This window comes from Semicossyphus pulcher, unplaced genomic scaffold, assembly GCF_022749685.1.
Source record: "Semicossyphus pulcher isolate SPU_LCO1_2020_fin unplaced genomic scaffold, fSemPul1.0.p SCAF_2, whole genome shotgun sequence".
In the NCBI taxonomy this organism is placed as follows: domain Eukaryota; kingdom Metazoa; phylum Chordata; class Actinopteri; order Labriformes; family Labridae; genus Semicossyphus; species Semicossyphus pulcher.
Window position 1 is genome coordinate 17,507,165 of NW_027211693.1, and position 21,849 is coordinate 17,529,013.

Sequence of the window (21,849 nt, forward strand, 5' to 3'; positions counted from 1 at the left end):
ACAGAGGTTATTTCAGACCCCGGTCTTTCACCCTTCATGGAAACAGGAGCACAAACGAGCTGCAGGTAGAAGAACCACTGGCTGACGACAGCGTACTGTGACCAACTTGACTTTGTGAAACTTTAACAGAATACAATGTGCTACAGAGTTTAGAGGCTTTTTGTGATGTGGTGTTTCTATTCAGTCAGGTGTGCATCAATATGAGCCAGTATGTTTTATACTTGTAGAAGGGAGGGTGCAGGACTGAAGGCAAGAAAAACTAGATAAAAAGAGCACTCTGCAAGGTTTATGGCACAGAAAACAGCACTGGGAGAAGCAGGTGTGGACCGGGGCGAAAGCTGAACTAATGAAATTTGTTGTGATGTGAAGTAAGGGTAAAAACCATCTGCCGACATCTTCAGTTAAAATATTCTGTGTCTCCACTATGAGCATCATGAGACGACAGGAAGACCAAAAAAGAGACAGTGATTTCTTGATTGATCTGTTGGATACCCTCTCAGGTGATTCTGTTTGCAGCTAATAATCAGTCAATAAGATTTTTGTGCCTGATATCCCTACCTAAATCAGAGTACAAAAAAGATCAAGCAGCACAATTCAGAGTCCATGAAGTACCCACAACTGCCTTTCTCATGAACACTGAAACCTTCAGAGTGACGATCCTACCTGCCCTCAGTTCAGTTGAAAATGAAGCCAGTTGAGAGTGATGGTGATATGTTTGCACAGACAGTAAGGAGAACCTGCAGACTATCAGTAAAAAGGAGGAATATAAGGAGAGATCTCGTTGAATGCAAAACAGATTGATTAAAGTTCAGGTATGATGGACACACATTTAACACTGGGTGTCAGTAACTGCAGTAGTCGTTAGTCTTTGCTTTGTTTTTTTGCATTGGAGCACACACTGACTCTCATTAGTCCGTACACACATGCAAATACACATTCAAACCCTCGACTCACTTCCTAAGCTTCCCAAATCCTTACCTCTCACACTCACACACACATACATACACACATACACACTTTCTCTCTCTCTCACAGAGAAAAAAAAGGCCGTCATCATTCCTGGCCATCCTCCGTGCGCCACTTCAGGAAGTCCTCCTTGCGGGCGTCTGGTTTGATCTGGTTCCGCATGCCTCCGAGCAGATTGGAAGTGGCTTCAGAGGCCACGATTAAAGGTCGGACCACGGTGGGCGGGATCTGCCGCAGGACACCGCCCACAGCACCAGGCAGACCCTTCTGTTCGTGGCCGCGGGATGCTACATCGCACAGGGTCTGAGCCGTGTCAATCACTCCCTGTAGGGCAGAGAGAGTCCAGAGAGGCAAAATGATTCAGTACTTAAACATGAAAACAAGAAAAAAGCCAACTGAAAGGTTACCTTGTGAGCAGGTAGGTTAGGTTACAGAAAAAGTTCCAAGATGGCAGCTTCGAAAAGAAAGTTCAAAACCCCAAAGACTTTCATGTCAGGATGATAGAAGCCAAAAAAAGTGGGAAATTGTGACATCTGAGAGGCTGGAGGCAGCACAGTCTTGGCATTAAAGCCGGAATAATAAATCTAACAATGACATTTTGGTCAATCAAAAATCGACAGATAATTTCAGCTTTAAATCAGACAACACTACATCACGATCCTTCATTTCAAACTCCTGCACAGCTGTTAAAGCGCTGTGCACATTTGTACATGTAAAGATCAATGACACCTATTTGCTGAAAGGAGACAGTGAGATATGTTATACCTTTAAGTTTAGACTCTCTACACTGAGTATTGTTTTAAAAGGGAAAAAGGAACAACCGCGAACAGATTAAAAACCTGGTTCTCTTTCAAACCTCGCTCAGTGTCTCAGTATTAGCCAAGAAGAAGAAAAAGCCAGGAAAATCTTTACAGAAAAAGTCGTGCTGCAGAAGTCTGGTTTCTTTCTCATCCCCAACCTTGATTATGAAAACTGAGTTTCCTGTATAAACTTATCTCTACAGAGAGTTGACAGTACAGTTACCACAACAATGTGAGAAAGGGAGTCACATGAACAATGACTACTTAGTTTTAGGGGTCTTAAGTTAATTTCTGGATTGTAAGTTTTGCTGACGCACCTCTCTGACGGTGTCGTAGGCCTTTGCCACACCTTCCCGGAGGTCTGCGGGCTGAGCAGCTCTGCGGGGCCGGCTGGAGGGGGCCCGGCCCTCTGTGATGGCAAAGCGGTTCAGAGGGGGAGTTGGAGACAAGATGTCGTACACAGTCTCTGCTGTGGCCTGGAAGACAAACAGACAGACATCAACAATAGACTTTGTTAAACAGTTTGTCTTGTTATCTGCACTTTCTGAAACAAACTTCTGATCAATATGTAGCTCCTGTGTAACTTTAAATAACAGTCATGACTTGCAGTAAAACTCCTCTTCAGACTGAGTACCTGTATGGCCTGCACCAGCCTGTTGCTCAGCTCCAGAGCAGCAGATGCTGTGGAGGTGCCGAAGGACGCTGCCCCCCTCTGGAGACCTCGGATAATGCGTCCATCCTTCCTGTACTGCTCTATGGGCAACCAGAACAGATCCCTCACGCCGTGGACTGGAGAAACACACGGATTAGAAAAGAGGGGGAGAGGGAATGACAGTTAAAAAAAGGTTAAAGGCATGTTAATATTAAGATGACACGTTGCATGATGGTGTGTTTAGAGGAGTATCAACTCACACAGCTGGACAACTGAGTGCATGGGGCCTACACCTCCCAGAATGCCCGGCAGCTGATTCTTCCTGATATCTGTCAGCCACTCAGTGACGGCGTACTGGATCACTTTGTCCACACCGAGGAGGCTGGAAGGGTTGCAGAAGCAAGATTAAGAAACATTTCAAACATGGTGATGTTTTTAAAAGTTAAAGACAGAAATGTGTCTGAAGACAATTAAATGAAATATCTGTGTTAGTGCAGGGTTGTGTATTTGTACCCGTGTCTGCAGCAGAGCCTCTTCAACTTCAGCTCAGAGCAGTTTAACTGGGCCAGACCGATCAGAATCCCTGCAAACGTTCCCTGTGAGACAAGAAGCAGGACAGAAGGAGTGTGAACATACTGTCAGCTGGTACAATCATACAGAGTTCTTCATTATTAGTTTCTGGTCAGGCTAATTGACCTCTCACCTGTTCAATGACGACATGTTTGCCATGATAGTCCAACCAGATAGGCACTTCAGAGGTGAAACGAAACTCCCTGGAAAAAGAAACGAGGACGAGTAAGAACATGTTATGAATAAATATTTCAAACTTTAAGTCATCAGAGACAAGTGTTTCTCTGAACCTCCTGGTGAATTAGAGTTTACATACCGGAAGTAGATGGGCTGGTCGGAGGAGGAGGTGGAGCCAGCAGAAGAGGAGCTCTGCTCGCTGTAGGTAGTTTCAACAGACGCTGTGAGGTCAGGACCCAGACCAGCAGCCGACTCCGCCTCCTCAGACGCCTTCTGGGAGGGGTCTGCCCTCACTGGAATGAAATGGAGAAAAATGTATAAAATATTTGCCAGAGCATGTGTTAAAGTAATAATCTCCAAGATTTTCATTTAAATAAATGTCTGTTAGCCAATCTTTCACTGAATGAGGTGACACAATGGTGATTGAGCCTATGGCCCACTGATGAAAGCCTTTGTATTTGCAGTATATAGTATTATTATGGACTGGCTGTCTGTGGTGACTTTCGCTGAAGAAAGTCACAAGCGGCGCCCAGTTAGTGACGCGTTTTCTATCAGCCAGCAGTGGTCGGTCTGCCAGAGAGGGTAGGCGGAGATAAGCGGCTGCTTTTCCGGTCTCTGCAAGTGTTGCGAGTAAACAGTAATCTACTATGGCTGAACAAACAAAGAAAAGATCGATGACTACAGATACAACTTCAAAAATAAGTGAAAATACAGAGAAAAAGAAACAAATTAGACGCTCAGATGAAGGCAAACAGTCTAAAAAGGAAAGCGACCGCCAGCGAGGAAAATCAAGAGTTACAACCGGAGCCAACCGTGGACGTCACACATGCAACACTGTCTGGATATCTGGGAAGTGTGCTCCCACAATTACCATTTATCGCCATAAGTGCCGCCAAAGAGAACGAAACTGACATCTTCAGGATTATAATTTTAAAAATAATAAACAATCAAATCCGAAAAATACTGTCTTGAGTAATCAAATTAAACATTACAGCCAGTGAAAATGATTCATGCCACAGTGATGATGACGTTCAGCACTTTGTTTAACTGCACACAAGGCTGCTAAGTAAACAAGAGAAACCTGCACCACAGATCTTGTTCAATATTTATCTTTGACATGCAAGATTTAACATGAAATATAAAAAACAAATGAGACGTAGCTCACCTTCAGCTGCAGGGTCTACAGGCAGGTAAGGGTTGACGAAGGAAGCTAAGTTGCTGAAAAAGTCCTTCAGGAAAAACAGGGCGTCCTGGAGGGGAGAGGGGGAAAAGGTTGTTAGAGTATGAAGGGGTGTGACAGAATGAATAATCTCCGATCCGAGACAGTTCAAGTGCTGGTTTGAATAGCACGATGATTTTCACTGCAGAACTGAAAGTTTCACTTCTGGGTGTCATGTACATTCAGTCTCAGAAGCCTGAGTTACCTGGTCGATGTTAAGTCGTAGTGGCAGCAGGCTGACCCGGAGGCAGCACTCTGGACCACCCAGGCCAGACTCTGGACACACCTGCAGGGCCTTCACTGTCAGCTGGAAACAGAAAACACACAATCAATATCATTTACACAACATCATCAATATTTTATTAGTTGCATATTATTCTTTGCACTCATGAACATCTCTTCCTGCCTCTCTGGCTGCCTCACCATGTTGGAGTGGGCTCGGCGCGGCATGCTTTCACTGGTGTAGAGGTAGAGGAATTTGTTGAGTTGTGAGGAGGCCAGTCGGTCTCGAACCTCCAGCTCCTGCACGATGAACACCTGCCTGGAGAGGGGCTGCTCGCCACCGGGACAAACCCCGACTGCAGCTAAAATAGAGCCCTCCCCATCCTGCCCCGCTACGGCCACCTGGTAGGACTCGTGCTGGAAGGACACCTGGAGGACAGAACAAAAGGCATAAGTAGATCAGTTTTAAATAAGGAAGAAGGACAATTTGACTTAAAGTTTCATGTTGAATAGAAACACTCTCATTTGCTTGTTGCTGAGAGTTAGATGAGAAGAACTCAAATGGTCACTTGGCTGGTCAGTTAGCGACCACACACACTGTATTTGTACCTTGGTGAGCTGGATTTCCATCAGCAGCGTGTGCTGACGCCCGCTTCCTCCGGCCCAGCGCCAGGAGTTCTGAGGACGAGAGGAACCGACGGAGCGAGATGGGGACCCACGAACACCAGCAGAGACTGAACGACCTCTGTGGAGAGAGGAGGACAGAGTTTCAACAGTTAAAGGAAAAGAAGAAGAAACATACACACGTAGACGAACAATGATCATGACCATTGATGTTTGTTGTAAGAGAAGCTAAATCTCTGCGTGTTTGAGAACAGCTGGTGTGTTTGAGAACGGCTGGTGGCCCTGTTACCTGTTTGCATGCTGGGCATGTATGGACATCGGCTTGCCACCAAAGTCTTTGCCCCCGTAAAGGTGCCACACCACAGAGATCTCCCGCAGCACCACCCTGCTCTGAGGCACCGGGAAGCGGCTGGGGGCTCGGAGCAGGTCTGAGCTGCCTCGAGGCCTGGAGAAGTGACTATCCTTCACTCTGATAGGCCCTGGGGACAGCACCGTCACCACCGGCTCCCCGTCCTTTGGCTGCAACAATGTGTGAACATTTTTGTCCGATTATTGACAGGTTATTTCAGAAAAACAACAACAAAGAGGGCCATTAAAGCAAAGAGAGACTCACAGGAATGCCCATGCCGGGAGCCTCCAAGATACAAAAGTCGTCGTTGTCGGTGGAGCCCTCGGAGCCTTCCTCTGACATCATATCTGCTTGTGCCTCCGTTGCTGTGGCAACAAGACCGTCAAGCTCAGAGTCATCGCCAAGAGGGACAGAGGGACCGCGCTTTGAAGCTTCACCCGGGAACAGGTACACAGAGACGGGCGAGCCTCTCGGCATGGAGGGGGAACCTGTAGGAACACAAGAGAAGCCCAAGTCAGTTTAAGAAGTCAGCAAAAGAAACACACACAGATGTGTGGAATAAAATCCTCCTGGACACAGGCGCGGAGCACAAACAGATTAATACTACACCAATTTCGTACATCAGATTAGTTGTTGTATCCACAATAGGTAGAAAAAGAGTGTAACTCTGCAATACCTGGATCTAGACTCTCTTCCCGGTGGCTCTTCTCTGTGTCTATTAAGGCATCAGCGAGGTCTGACTGGTTGATCTCTGCGGTTTCAGCTGGAGGGCAGGGCGGCAAAGACGCAGGACTCTCTGACAGCTGACACAATAATACACAAACATTAGATGATTTAATGCCATCTTTATACCACGTTTTAACATTGCAGAATCTTCAATGTAGAATATTGTATAGAATTCTGGTGGTAAAAATGTACACAACATCACAACATCAGACTTTATTCGTGTGAAGCCATAATTAATTTGTTATTATCTAATAATCTATTCTCCAGCTGATAAACAGACTCACTGGTAGTTTCTGTCCAGCGATCTCGGTGGGTGAGGTGTGTCGTGGCGGGGGGTGCAGGTCGCCCTGGGAGACCAGGTACTGCAGCATATTGACCAGGGCAGCGCAGGAGTCAGCACAGGTATGAAGGTGGACCACATTGTTGGAGCATCGGAGCTCAAAAAGAGGCTGAGACTGTGGTGAAAAAGAGAGGGGAGCATGTTTGGATCAGAAACAGAAGAATAAATAGAAAAGGTGACAGAGGAGAAGAATGATGGAGACGGGAAGAAAGGTGCAATGATGTGACCGATATCCTCAAACAAAAACCTTTTTTACTACTAAGAATTTTATCTTGCATTTGTTCCCTTTATTCCATTAGTCATGAAATGTATAAAACACTGACAGAGTTTACTGTGAACATGAGGAAATTATGCAGCTGATTTCTGCATTCGTTTTCACAATAACAGCTGGTGGTTTAAGTCACAACTACAAGTCAAAAAACAGCAAAAACATTTGTTGAATAGAAGGTGATTTTTCACTATTTCTAATGTATTTAGAGGTATTTTTTACAACAACAAATCATATTAGGTGCTGCTAATGATGCTGCCTTGAAATCCATGTTTAGTGGTACTGTGTACAATGTACAATTAAAAAAAAAGAGAACTAAAACAGAAAACCTTAAATTGATAGAGCAAAAAAAAAGACTAGCAAAGAAAAAAAGAGCACTGCACTGTTGCGTAACAGATCTGTGCACCTTGTTCCTGATGCCTGACAGCAGAGCTGCTACACTGTCGGAGGACGACACGATCACTGTTGACTTGTTGGTTTTGGTCCAACTGAAAACTGATCCTAGTCTTAGACTTCACTCCAAAGCTGTTATTATAGTGAGATTATGGTAAAGCAAATATTTATGAGCACGGAGCAGCCGACTGTTAGTGGCTTTTGAGGTAAATTTAACCTAATTACAACGTTTTGTTTACGTTCACATTTTCCCTGGCAGGGCTGGACAGTCTTTATGCTGCAGGGCTTTATAGCCACTGAGTGGATATGAAGGACACACACTCACCAGTTTGCCCGTATCGCTGCCTTTCCATGTGGTGATGGCGAGTTCCAGCAGGTCGATGTCCAGAACACACACGTAGTCTGTGGGACACAAGGGCACGCAAGGTTTCCATTGGTATGCTTAATACAGAGCACCTCATTTTGATCCTTGTTTATTATGCTAATACTGACCACTTGGTCCTAATAAAAGACGTCTCTAATGGTAAGATGCCCTCTTCTTCAAACACATTATTTTAAAAAGTAGACAAACTTGTTTATGAAAGTAGCAGAAATCCTGTCTACCTCCTTCACACGCAGAGCAGCCTTTCTACATTTTAAAAAGAATCAGCATTATTGAGGTGTTGCAGCTGGACTGCGGTAACCTTTTACCTTCACAACAATCAGACTAGTCCTGTTGGGAAAGTTTAAAAATTCAAAAGATAAAGGTAAACGCAAAACAGCTGCCTTTCACTTGAACCAAAGCAGAGAGCATGACTGTTTCTGTGCTGCTCGTCAGGACCTTGTGTGACATCAGTCAGTCTTGGCAGCTTGACCGTCTGTTTTGTACACTTCTGAACCAGTTTCACTCTTCTGGGAATTATTATTTCTTTCACGGCAAAACATGAACAGGCTGAAATGTCCTTAGAGCCTCGTCCAGGCTGCAGGCAATACAGGGACCAAATCTACGTTTTTTTAAACTTGTATTTTACATAACAGCGTGACCACAAAACAAATCACATGGAACCTCATCAGCATGTGACATCTTTCTCATTGTTCTTTTCCACATGCGGTTCAGTTCAGGACCGTGGCCAGTTTACGCTGGAATCTCATGCTGGCCACATTTAGAAAAACAAGAAGCCAAACAAAAAAAACATGGCTTGAGCAACAAATCCAAATTGAGCACTCCTGAGCACATCAGTGCAGAACCACTCAACCACAAACGAACAAGACAAACCGTGTAAGCAGGACAACATTTGTGCTTAAAACAACTAAATGCAACTCTCCTTATTGTCAGGCTCAACCAGGAGGAGCTACAAGATCTGCTTCTGACAATAAAAATAATTTTACTACAGCTATTACATAACTGGAAACAACACACACACGTGTATCATGTGTCTTACCTCTCCTCAAGTCCACGGTGTCAGACTCACATTTGTCAGAGAGGTAGAGAGCAGAGTCATCCAGGATGAATCTGACCACAGCACAACAGAAACACATGTGACGCTGTGACTCACAGGCTCATATAGTGAGACAACATCTAAAAATATTCCTTCATAAATATTGTGATTTTATTTTGGAGCATAGTTCTTTAAATGTGTTGTTTTTAATGGACGCTGTTGATGTTGAGTTAGTGGGGAACTGTACCTGAGGTGGAAGGTGGCGGTGTCTACGATGATGTTACTGGACAGAGAGAAGGACTCTGCTGTGAACAACACTCGCAGGGGCAGATACAGAGGTCTGCAAACAGGAGAGCGGAAGATGTGGGTTAAAAAAAAAAAGGAGAAAAATCATTCTAACAGTTCTGTTTAGATCCATACCTGTAGTCGACAGCACAAGTAGCGAGGTGTGTGTGGAGGACAGTGATGACAGCAGGCGCTGTGTATCCCAGAATGAGATCGTCAATGACATCCAGGAAGTCGACCAGCTGTGACAAACAAACAGACTCAGTAAGAAATAAAAACATGTTAAAATGCATCCGCTGAGTTTTACTTCAGGGTGGAGAGCGGTATGCAGTGTTCTTCACAGTTGTAATTCTTTAACTGGAAAATAAAACATGACAAAAGGCAGTTGCTGCAATAATACCACTGGCTGCAGGTTTATTTGGTTATGCAAGCTGTCGTTTCAAATCATACTTGCAATGAAATAGTATATTTTAATTATCTATGGGAACAAGGAAGGGGGAAACATATTGTATTTGGCAGGGCTGCTGATTTTGATCTGTGAGGGAAAACAGGCTGAAGTTAAAAGAACAGCCGGTATGAAGTTCTTGGACAGGTTGTTGTTGTCCAACTGTCTTGGAGTGTCTTTAATGTATCTTATTTCTTGGATGGAAAGTTTCTCAGGCACCATTTTTCTGTTCTGCATAATCAGTTTATCAGATCCAAAACCTTTTTAATAATTGTATTATTTTAAGTTGATTATTTTGTTATTAAATGTAAGTCTGTGTATTTACTTTTTCCCCAAAGCTGCCACACCTGAATCAGTGATTTACAACGCTTCCTAAATCACCTGTAACTACCTCAAAGAGCGCCTAAATGATGCAGCTGCAGGTAATTCATTGCTCATGTCGTAAGAAAGGACGATGGAAAAACAAGATGTCAAAAGTTTTGTTTCAAGGAAAGGCTCCGAGAGGCTGATGCCAAGTCTATAAATCAGATCTTTAAGAGAGCTGAAAACTGTCCTGCTGTTTCCCTTCACTGTTTCATTGGGAAAGTAATACACGAAACAAGAAAAACAACTTGAAATTCCCAGAAAACAACACAAGAAATGCAGATTGTTCCTTTCACTGGGAGACAAAAAGAAACACTCCCTGATCTGTACAAGGGCTTGTGACTTTCACTTCTCACCTGCTCGTGCCAGCTGTGATTAGTCTGCGTCATGTAATGTCGCATGGTGGCACCTTGAAGTCGGAGGGCGACTAGAAACTCCTACAAAGAAAAACAGAAATATTTTTAATTTCAAACTTGCACCAGCTGCAAAAATCAGGACTGTAAGTGAGGGCATACCTTTACACTCCTCTGCGAGTCCAGCGTGATTTTGATGGCTGTGGACAACATCTGTAGCTCCCCCTCCCTGCCGCTCACACTGCTCACACCCACCTCTGTGGGGTAGATGGTCGGGTCCAAGTGCTTTGGAGGAGTGAAGTTGGGCATCTCTAGTCGCTGTGGGATGGGGGTGTCTTTCACCATCGCTGCAGGTGATGCATCATGACATACATTAACATTTTCTTCTTAGCATTAAATCTTTAGAGCAAAATTATGAGTTAGTAATAAATGGCAATGTGCACCTCGGTGGTAGAGCTCCACTCGTCTGCTCTCTAGACACAGGAAACTGAGATTGGGGTCGTTCTGGTGCTGCGCAACACTGAATATCTTCCCCCCTTCCAGGTCGAGCACAATTTCCCCATGACTCTGGTCCTCCTGTATTAATGACATGTAATGGAAACGGTTAATAAACACAGATAATAAAAGATAAGAGTGGATGCCGAGAAAGAATCTAAGTTCAAGTCAAGTCAAGTCTTTTGGATGTGCAACACAAACATCCTAAAAAGTTTTTTTCCTGTCCTTGAAGAAATAATTAAATAGCATTTTAATGTTTTTATAACAAATAAAATACTTTATATTTGTAACAAACAAGACATTTAACATCCTGTTCCCTACCTTCGGGTCTGTTCTGGCTTGGAGGCGACCTTTGCCAATGATCACAGTGAGGGAGAGGAGGCTGAGGTTGTGGTTGGGACGGGGGGCTGACTGTGGTGCCTTTCCATCTGATTCACTGGCCAAGTAGAACTGAGGCTCGTCCTCTTCTGAATCAGAGTCTGCGGCGGACAGAGACAAGAGAGGGGAAAACATCTAAACCTGTCAGACTAGATTCTATTATGTTTACCAGATCTACGTGCCGTTTAAGTATTTCCATCAAATCGATCAAGACCCACCCAGTCTAAAGGCCGACTTGCAGAGCTGGAACTCGTCACGTTGATGGCGGCTGTGGTCGGGGCTGTTGGCTGAGGGCGGAGGAGGCTCCCACATCAACAGATCATTATTGATCCTTTTGGACGGAGGAGTGGGTGAGGAAAATTAATATCACATCTGGTGCAACATTTAAGACCAATGTAATGACTGAAAAGGGAACAAAGCTGGAAGAGGAAGCCATTTCTTACATAACAGTTCTGCATGAGCAGCGAGAAAATCTATGATGTTTAAAGGCACATAAAGGGCTTCGTGTACCCCTTGACCCTGTGCTTTCTTCAGTTAATGTGGATACTTTACACGTACAATGCTGAGTGTACTCGGACACTCGGACCATAGTTTACATTACTCTCAGCACCGTCTGCAGCACACGTGGCAGAGAATCACAGTCTAGAAGATGGTGGTTCACACTTAATTAGTTGACAATCTATCTTCCATGTAACAACATCCTGACGTACCTGTTGTAGATGCTCTGAAAGGCCTGTTTGCTGGGCAGGAGGATGTAGGCCAGCGGCAGGCTGATGTCCACAGCACACTGACACTGAGCGACACACTGTGTCTGAAACTGGCGCATTTCCTCTGGGTCTGCAGGAATCACCATCTGAAACAAGGAAGGAGGACAGACGAGGAGAAACGAGTTAGGTTTGGAGTCTTTATAAAAGATTGCTGATGATCTGAGATGTTTCTTTGTATCTGCGTGTGTCGCTGCACCTCTTCAGTCTCAAACATGGTGCGGTTGGAGGAGAATGGAGAGCTGGTTTTGTCGTTGAGTTCACAGTGACTTTCAAAGAAGGCGGCACCCAGGTCCCTGATCAGGCCGAGGTTCATCCCATCCAGACCTGCTGCCGGGCCCTGAGCCTCACCTCCACGCACACGCACTGATAATCTGCTCACAGAAACAGGAAGTGAGAAATACTTGTGTCAGAGAACATTATAACAAGACAGCAGAAACTAAAACTGTCTCTTTAAGAGCCACAGTACTTATAAGTGAATTTTTATCCAAGTATGTTTCTGTGAACAATGGATCTAATTATACTCATGATCTCCACCACTGACCTGGGCAGAGAGTCACGGTTCTTCTTCACTCTGATACAGGGGAAAGAGCCGCCCTCCCAGCCCTCGTACGACCCTGAGGAGACACAACCACTCAGTTCCCTGTGTGCATTTCAGATATTTAAAAGTCTTACAGAGCTACAGTCAGTCCTGCCAATCTATTCCAAGCTCTTAGCAACATAATTTGTAGCACTACATCATTATAAAAAGTGTCTCCTGTGTGTTTCTATGCTGAGCTTCAGGTTTTAGTCAGTATATCTACTGTCTAGGCCTCTGTGTCCCCACCGTGCAGGTCGGTGAAGGAGGCCTCCAGCAGCTGGGTGAGGCATGGAGCCCACGGCTGTCCAGGAGCAGTCTGCTCCGTCTGCAGGTCCGGGGCTTCTTGGTGCTTCAGCTCCAGCTCCGTCAGCTCCAGCACCAAGGTCTCCTCCCGCACCACCCTCTGGGTCGGAGGCCGGCGCTTAGGCAGGGGCCGCAGGTCGGGTATGGGGAAACGAAGCCTGAGGACGGCGTGGGGGGAGAGGAGGGTGAAGGAGGAGCACAGCTCACTGCTCTGCGTCTGAGGGGGAAATGAAGTGAGAAATGTTATGACATTAGATAAACCTGACAAATTGTGGACTCTTGGAGAGAGCAGGTCACTGTTCAGATTGGTTCTCCTTGCATTAATAAACAGGTCTAATGACATGTATGGTGATTTGTGTTTTCAGTTCATGGAGTCATTAAGCTTTTCTTCCATACACCATGTTTTCTGGTGTGTATTAAATCAGTCACAGACAACTGCATTTGCTAACAGTTCTAAATTTTTAAGGTTTTTTCTGTGTTTAATTAGCTTCTTTATGATGTAATGAATGTGTATGGCTCCACCTGCATGAGTCCAGGTCCAGTAGTCTGAGTTGGACAGTGGCTGAAGGCTTTGCTCAGGCTCCCGAGGCGACTGACGATGTCCAGGTCCAGCTCGGCGCTCAGCTCTGCGAGCTCCACGCGCACTACGCTTTCCCGCCGCACCACCCGCTGTTTACCCTGCCGCCACACACACACGCACACACGCAAAAACGTATGTTAAAGGAAAGTTTTCAGATGATGCTATAGATAACATATCATCAGTCATTACTTACTTAACCTGAAAAAACATAGTCTGCATTATAATAGTCAGTAATTTCAGCGTTTTTTCTGTGGTGGTTCTCTGTGTGCCCACAATTTTTTGAGTTATACTAAGGAGCTAAGGAGACATTTCTGCAAGCAAAAAAAAACATTTTGGCAAGCGACTAATGCAATGTGAGATATACTGAAAACTGTATTGAAAAGTCTGGAACTAGTCTTTAGTGCCATATTTCACCTGTTTTACAGTCAAGATAAAGTTATAAAAAAGTTAGATCTTGTTCGTTATTGTCTACAATGACTCCCGTCAACCCTAACTCAAACAGAGATGCTGGGCACTTTACACAAAAATACACTGAAAATGAATGAAAAACAAATACAAGACCTTCAGATAAGAGGCTCCCGTCTGTGTGTTTGTTATTGTGTGTGTTAAAATTCGTACCCTGCGCAGGTGTCTTTCAGTGAGGCCGTAGTGTAGTTGGGCACATGGTCTGGCTGCAGCTCCCACTGTAAACAAACCAGCTTTCTGGAACTGAAGCAACTGAAAAGATAAACAAACAGACAGTCAAACATATACAACGTTATCACTTATACCAAGGAGTCCACAGTCCGAGATGTAAGACCTTTGTCGACCAGCTAAACTGTTTACATTGAAAACCATATTAGCTTAATTAAAAATATTATGATCTAATAAAAACAGCAACAAACTCGAAACTAACTCTAAAGAGGTTAAAGAGCCACACTGACTAACACAAGAGGTTTTCTACCTCGCTGTACTGGGGCTTCCCATCCTCCCACAGGCACTCTAACAGCTCCAGTCTGCTGAACGAAAGGTCAGAGGTCACGGCCCGACTGTGGCGTCTCCCGCTCCGCATCTCACAAGCAACCTGCACTGCTGCTCCTGTCACTCTGAGAGAGGGGACGTTTGGGAAGAGGAATTAGACCAACACTCTCAGCTAGCAGAAGCTTGTATGACGCCACAACAACAGTGTAAGTGTGCGCAAAACTACAGGCTATTAAACTTTATTCTACGAACATATTGTATGACATAAGAAGCTTTCTTTCTTTAAAAGTCGTACAGGTGGGATAGCTGAAACTATGTCCACAAGAATTTGACTCCTTAAAGACAAAATACGCATCAGTGTTTTTCTACCTGAGATGGGAGTGCGGGCAGGCCTTGGCGAAGCCGCCTCTCAGATGGTGAAAGTCTCTCTCGCTGAACATACTGTCCTTGAAGAACGCCAGCTCTCGGAAGAACACCTGAGACACCTGGGCCAATGACGGGGCTTCGTCTGGTCTAGAGGGCGGGTCCTCCTGCAGCAGGGTCAGGGTAAGGCCGCCGAGTGTCAGTCGCAACAAAGCATCAGGCTTCATCTGCTCTGCCTGGCCGCTGTGTGAGCGTCCTGCAGGGGAGAGGGTGTGATTGTTTTTTATGAAATACACATCAAGGAAAACTCACATTATGAGGTAAAAATCTCTGTAAAGTCATAACATGCAGGTAATCACTACTGAAAAACCTAAAGTAAGTAAAAGTTTGATGAAGATAATATTAAAAGAACAACTTTAAACTGCAGAAAAAAAAGAGTCCTGTAGTTGATATTTCAGACATTCAAAGTGCAGATAAAAACCTTCACTCAGCACTACTGTGATTTACCTCTGGTTCTCATGCCTGACTGAGGTAAACTCGACAGACAGCCCGCGACAGGATACCTCCTGGGACAGTTCACCATGCCCTGATAGGAGAAATTAAAGAGGAAATCAGATGTCCTGTGGCTTCATAAATACATTTGCAAGTTCCAGTTTTGTGTTTGTAAAGTAAGGAAAGAAAAAGCAGACGTAATATCATAAAACATCGAGTGCTGTAAACATAATAAAATAAAAGACAAAGTAACAAAAATCTATCATTAAAGATATTTTCAGTCACGCTAAATGTTACTTAGATACCAACACACACACACACACACACACACAGTGTGTACCTGTGCAGACATTGGCTGCGTGAAGCTGGCCAGACTTTGAGTTGATGACTCCATATCGCTGTCCGACAGCTCGCTACCGGAGCGTACAGACGTAACGCTACTGTTCATCCCAGCAGGACCCATGGAGAAAAACATTTCTGCAGGTAAACAAACACACACACATTGTGACATATTAAACACTAAAATGTACACGTCATGCTGAAAGGAAAGGATCATCTGAAGTGTTATCTGCATGTTGCCTACCTAAGAGATTGCCCAGACCTTGAGATTGATGAAGCTCTATGTTAACCAATACATACTGTATGACTGTTACATTTGTGTTTTAAAAGGGGAAACTTTCTCAACTATCCACAGCAGCTTGCTTGCTTATAGACTGTCGGCCTGCAGAGGTTACGATAGATCTCAGACGATCAGTTCATGAGTGGACCTGTGCCGCTCTGTGTACCTCCATTCTCCAGGCCGGTGACGTAGGGCTCCATGTCGGGCTCATCATCCCACTCCCTATCTCTGGGGCTGGAGCCCAGCTGCTTACTGAGGTCCTCCTCAATCATCCGCAGGTCGTCTGAGTCTAATGGGCGACTGTGAACTCCACCACACTTAGTCTCTGGCTCTGGAGGAGAGATGACAAACAAACGGCTTTATGTATGTGTCTGAGAGAGAAAGATATCAAGGCTGAGAGTATGAAATCACACTTAACCATGTCTGTAACCTCACTCTCGTGCTCTGAACTACAGAGGAAAATGCACAGGCTCATTGTCTGTGTCTAAGTGTATCCTGTTAAAGTCGTCCTGCCTCTGAGGTCTACAATATGTATCGCTTAAGCATGTGGGCATCCATCACCTCCATAACCTCGTAGTTTGTAGACACAGAAAAAGTAATATATGGAGTGAATTTGTGTTTTTTTGTGTCTGCATTCATTTACGTAAGCCTGCAGGATGGAGGGGAATATGTTTGCTATCATATCTGAGAAGAGAAAATTATTCTGAGGCTAACATCCATTTGATAATAATTTATTCATGTGATCATAACAGGCCTCCCAATGACCCGACTACACTCAGACTGGTTCTTTCTCATCAGCTTTGGATGCATTTAAATTGTTTTTTTTTTCTTAAAATCACTTAAAAGTTTTTTTATTGGATATCTTATTATGTAATTTTGAATTATTACAGGTCTTTGCTTGGACACTCTTGAATTAAAGGTTAATAAGCTCCATAAGAGTTTATCCCGGGTTAAACAGAGGTTCAATAAAATATCCTGTAATCACATCTGGAGCGTTTCAAGGCAGAAGTCAAACTGAAATGACAAGTGTAATTGGATTGTTGCATGTTTAAGCCAGCGGCTGTATGTGAACGTACCCGTGTCGATGCAGAGGGCTGCCAGCAGGTCTGTCAGATGTGTTATTTGATCTGGAGACAGCAGCATGTGGACACAGCCCACCTTGCCATCCAGCTCCAACTGATGGACACAGAGAAACAGACAAAATACACAGGACAATATGAGAGAAGAGTTGCATGTACTAATCTTTCAGCATGTAGCAGCACACACACACACACACACACACACACACACACACACACACACCTTTGGTCCTGGCAGCATGTCGTTCTGCTTGATCTTGACGGTGGTCTCGATGAAACCGGAGCAGCTTCCTATGAGCAGCGGCTGAGATGGAGGAGAGGGTTGGGATGTCTGGGGCTTCACCTCTTCTTCCTCTTCCTCCTCCTCCTCCTCATCTTCTTCATCTCCTTCTTCATCCTCCTCCTCCTCCCCCTCCTCCTCCGCTCCTTCACTCATGGTAGGTGATTCGGGATGTTCCTCCTCAGGAGGATCCTAAAATGAGGAGAGATTTATGAGAATTTCTGCTTTTTAATCAAACTGATGTGTGTTTCATTTGTGTCTCCCTCCCTTCTGTTTGTGTGTGCACAGTCAGTACAGCTGGAGACATAAAGGCATATTTTCTTTATTCAAAATAAGCTCATTGCAACTTCCAAAGAGCGAGAGGATCCACAGTGATATTTTCCTCCTAGTTCAGAGATCAACACCTCAGAAACAGGTAAAAAGAACTACTACTTGGTTTTAAGTCCACTGTGTGAACAAAATAGACAAAGGAAAATAAAGGAAAATAAAATATGCTCCTTTAAAGTTAAAAATAGAGTCCTTAGCAGTGTGATGTCCATCACCTGTACTGTGCCGGTGCTGTCGTAGAACAGCTGAACAGCGCTCAGCTGCAGGATCTTGTGCAGGAAGGCGGGCGGCTGGTGGATGTCGACAGGCACGGCAGTCTGACTGGCTGGATCTCGCACCGCTTCGTCAAAGTACTCCAGCCTGGAGCAACACCATGCAAAACACAAACACACATCGTGAAGTTTAATAGTGTGTGGGATAAAATGAGGCTGTTAAGAACTGAGAATAAAAAGGCTGCTGTTCCTCTTGTGCACATAAATAAGTAACCTCGACTGCAGTGTGACAGCTAACAAATTGGGTAAAAGCGTGATTTTCATTTTAAGGAAAAAAACTCACAGAACAAAAGGGATATGTTAAGAAACTCAACCAAACTGTTCAGGGAAATTACACAATGGCTTGAAAACAAATACATCCACATACAAGTACAACTTAATACTTTGTCACTGTTTACTGACTCTGTGGTCCATGTTGCTGAGGGTTAGCTCTGCTCTCTGTCCCTGAATGATCAGACAGAAGCCCCCTCTTAAATAAACAAACCCCTGTAACATGCTTCAATAGACTCAAACCAGTTGTTCTGTTAAAAATACAGGCTTTTCAGGTGAGCAGGGCCCTCCGGTCAATGACCTCAGATCAACTCAACTACCCTAAGCAGGTACGTCGATAATCCCCAGAAACAAAAAGGGTTCAATAGTGTCACAGTTAAAATAGCAGCACAGGCATGGGACATTAACAAGTGGAAATAAACACAGAAATCAGTGGATGCTACCTGCTGATGAATCAAATAACAGGGTAGTCGGTAATTCTGCCAAATTAGCCATAACAATAATGTCAAGAGCACTATTTGTACATTAAACACAACAACTGAACCCTGCAGGTAAAAATAAGCTGTGGCCACTTTTCAAATCTTCTTCAGCGTCAAGGTCACAGACTCCCCTGACATCCAGTATTGGCGACACCTTAGGTTCAGCCTGCAGTTATTTGCAGCCACTGATAAAACCCTGTTCAGGTGGATGACCTCGTCGATACCGACCCTGTTTAAAATGAGCTTCACACTGAGGCTGTTTGACAGCACAAGGCCAAGGAGTGCTCATAACTGAACAGGGGGCTCTTCTCCTTATCTGCTGGTGAGCAGAGAGAAGATGAAATATAATTCTTGGCCTCCATTTTGCTTTCGCTCAATCCTGTCTGTATAAAAGTGCGGATTTGGGAGAGTTACAGTATTACTGATCACAGACAGTAAAGCCTCCCGCTGTGAGTGATAAAAAGAAAAAAACCATAAAAGCAGCAGTTGCATCACAAACTGCAAAGTGTCGCTGAAGGTGCTTAAGATCCTGTTTGTCTTACTTTTGTATCCTCCATCTAACAGGGGCTGAGAGACACTTTAATGTCTTTATGACCCGTTTCTAAGAGCGCACTTTGACAAAGAAGGTCCACATCACAGTGTTACCAACCTGCTGTAACACTGAAATGAGGAATCAATGATGCACAAATACAAACATTTGCAGGAGCATTATGCACACATTACAGCTTAAAGGCCACAAAAAAATAATGAAAAATGAAAAACAAAGTACATCTCATTTTAAAAATACATTTACACAGCAGTAAAGATGTCATATTTTAACTGAAAATATTTTTTAAAAAAATGCCACTTATCAGAATACAAAGAAAAGAAGATGAGGAGGAGATTGTTTGCTGTCTCTACTAACCTATCACCACCATGGGTGTTAAAAAGTAATTTTCACACCCATGGTGGTGATAGTAGCTTTGTAGTTTGCAGGCACAATGTTCTTTGATCTAACAATCAGGAGTCTATAATCTGTGCAGATCCTCATTATTCAAGAGCAGCCCAATTCATTAAAATGCATCTTAAGTATGCTATTTTATGAATATACAATTACCATCTAAACTATTAAAATTACCTTTAGATACATTTATGAACAGCAGGTTTCAGAAACAAACCATTAAATATTACACTTATTGTAATACAAACAAAGAGAACATTTAGAACATTTCGAAAATTGAAAATACAAAATAAAGGACACTAAATCTTGAAGCAGGTACAATAATAGGAAAATAAAGCAAATTTCCAGGACCTACCGCTTGATGTGCACCTCTAAGGCAACGCCTGTTTCCAGGTCCAGGGGCTGGTGCTCGATGCGAACGATAGTGTCTATGAATGTGACTTTAATACGACGAAGAACTGCAAACACACAGGACAGAAGAGACAAAGGGTCATTTATCAAGGTCTTTAACATCATCTCTTCTTAGACACAAGTGTACAGACTAGTTTTTTCATCGTAACTGAGAAATAATGTTGATGTTTATTTGTTCCTTATCAAGTGAAGACACACATAAAAGCTTGGACTCACCCGTCTCAATGGTCTGTGCAAACATTTCAAGCCCCTCCAGCTGGGCTGGTGGCTCCTCCGACGCCTCCGGGGGGTCCTTCAGGCACTCCTGAGCCAGCTGCATGCTGGAGGTCATGCTTGATGACCAGCCCTGGGAATCCCAACCCCCACCTGAGTACAAACATCACCACACAAGATTCAGTGATTTCTGTACATCAGGAGTACTGTGCACGTTTTCTGTTCAAGATCAGGGTTGCAATCGTCTCTTTACCCACTATCTTTACAGAGATGTAGCTTAGAGTAACGTGTGTACTATCTTTGTGACTGAGACACAAAGATCCTGATGATGCAAGTCTTTTCCTATAACACTTAAATATCAAATCGAATCAAATACACACTTATTGATTGTCACCTTTACAACAAAGGCAGTAGTTTGGGTCAAAAGAAGTAAAAACAGGGACAGAGTACACTTTACGATTACAGTGATTCTGGAACACACTCATCATTTAGACAGCAACTGTGGATCTGATGAAACCCTGACAGAGCTGTTCTGTCAACCTGAGCTTAAAATCCGACCACCGACTGATGATGAAATCCCACAGGTTGACTCAAGATGTAGTTCTTTTCAGAGAACTTACTGGTGCGATACTTGGGTCGACATGTTATCTGAAGTCCAGAAACTTCTAAGGTGCAGTGATCAGTCAGGAGAGCCTGCCAGGGGATGGTCACTGCTATGCTGCTCACAAAGCCATCCACTATCTCCAGAGGAGCCCCGAGAGACTCCAAAAGCTCATTGACCGCCTGCAGAAGAAGAGGAAGCAGACAGTGAGAAACACAAAGTGAAAGAAAATGTAAAACCTGCTTTCATATTGTCTCATCCCTCTGGGGCAGACTTATAAAGCTAAGGAAGTGCACAGGCAAAAATATGGCAGAGGGAAATCTATCTGTTCACAATATTTAGACTCTAAGGGCAGATGAGGTTAGTCTGCTGGGCTGATGATGTGTCTGCCATAAGTGTATTTCCTCGAAGAAATGCGAGCTAGGCTAAGAGCATGACGTTGGAAATTGTTGTTGAACTCGAGAGCAGTTGCGAAACAGTCAAGGGTGCACGAGTCCGACAAAAACACCCGAAGAGTACTGCTGTGTTGTGAAGTTGACAGCCAAAACACTCACCCAGACATCGAGGTTGATCTCCTTGATTACACCGCTGCCGTTGTACAGGTCCAAGCCCAGCTGGTCCAGGCTCAGTCGTTCCTGCAGAAAGTGACCGAGGTAGTGCTGTAAGAGGTACCGACAGGCCCGCTTCTTGATTGAGCCTGACCAGGGGAAAAGCCAGCGAGACATAGGGCCAGAGAGAGCGGGGAGAGGGAGCGAAGAGGTGGCGGAGGAGAACGAGTGCGAGTACAGTCCTCTGGAAACTGCATAACAAACTAACACGAAGTGTGCAAAAACAAGGAATGAGCCACAGCTAGCTTCAGGGGGCTAAGGAAGGGGTAAACCGTAACTGTAGTTCTCCCCTAGGCTTGACACAAAAACTCGAAAATCCTTTGTGTCAGGACCGACAAGACTCCTCCAATACTTGACGAGACGTTAGTCCAAATGTCTGTAGCTGTCTCGGCTCATATTTTCAGTACGTTTGTGTCGAATTGGAGCGACAGGTCCTGTTGGTGCGTATCTCTTGTTTCAGGGTTGTTTATTGTTATCATACGCCAACTGATGGTATGGTGAACGTACGTGCGTCACCCGTCAAAGTGACGAAAGACAAAACCCGGAACACGGACACATGACGACGCCCAGGGGCCATCTTTGTAAGGTCTTTCTCTATTCTAGTCTTCACTTTTTGTTTTTCTATTGATTATTAACTAATTGTACGTTTTATGGAGTTATTAATT

At 44.2% G+C, this 21,849-nt stretch overlaps 1 protein-coding gene across 1 annotated transcript; it reads right to left on the minus strand.

Moving 5' to 3' along the window:
• Positions 1-401: 401 nt before the first annotated feature.
• Positions 402-21,644, minus strand: atg2a (autophagy related 2A). Its single transcript, XM_069669783.1, has 42 exons — positions 21,131-21,644; positions 20,596-20,758; positions 19,979-20,128; positions 19,707-19,809; positions 17,606-17,750; positions 17,007-17,255; positions 16,781-16,880; positions 15,871-16,035; positions 15,426-15,562; positions 15,101-15,179; positions 14,600-14,849; positions 14,214-14,355; positions 13,889-13,987; positions 13,213-13,368; positions 12,634-12,907; positions 12,352-12,424; positions 12,007-12,181; positions 11,754-11,896; positions 11,262-11,374; positions 10,987-11,144; positions 10,614-10,746; positions 10,333-10,517; positions 10,174-10,254; positions 9,145-9,251; positions 8,972-9,064; positions 8,728-8,798; positions 7,632-7,708; positions 6,590-6,760; positions 6,256-6,382; positions 5,844-6,067; positions 5,520-5,749; positions 5,216-5,351; positions 4,808-5,035; positions 4,590-4,691; positions 4,331-4,415; positions 3,305-3,458; positions 3,122-3,191; positions 2,932-3,014; positions 2,679-2,800; positions 2,401-2,555; positions 2,084-2,242; positions 402-1,290 (listed from the first exon to the last, which is right to left on the minus strand). The coding sequence occupies exons 1-42, from the start codon at positions 21,299-21,301 to the stop codon at positions 1,054-1,056; spliced, it is 6,075 nt and encodes a 2,024-aa protein (XP_069525884.1). The 5' UTR covers positions 21,302-21,644; the 3' UTR covers positions 402-1,053.
• Positions 21,645-21,849: the final 205 nt, after the last annotated feature.

What these genes read in the sequence shown, in the direction of transcription:
- atg2a (XM_069669783.1), bottom strand. Translation starts at nt 21,301, where the DNA reads ATGTCTCGCTGGCTTTTCCCCTGGTCAGGCTCAATCAAGAAGCGGGCC. An exon ending in GGAAGCCCCAGTACAGCGAG is followed by an intron (nt 13,988 to 14,213) that starts GTAGAAAACCTC and finishes TTATCTTTTCAG; the next exon opens with TTGCTTCAGTTCCAGAAAGC. An exon ending in CTCCCGGCATGGGCATTCCT is followed by an intron (nt 5,750 to 5,843) that starts GTGAGTCTCTCT and finishes ACATTGTTGCAG; the next exon opens with CCAAAGGACGGGGAGCCGGT.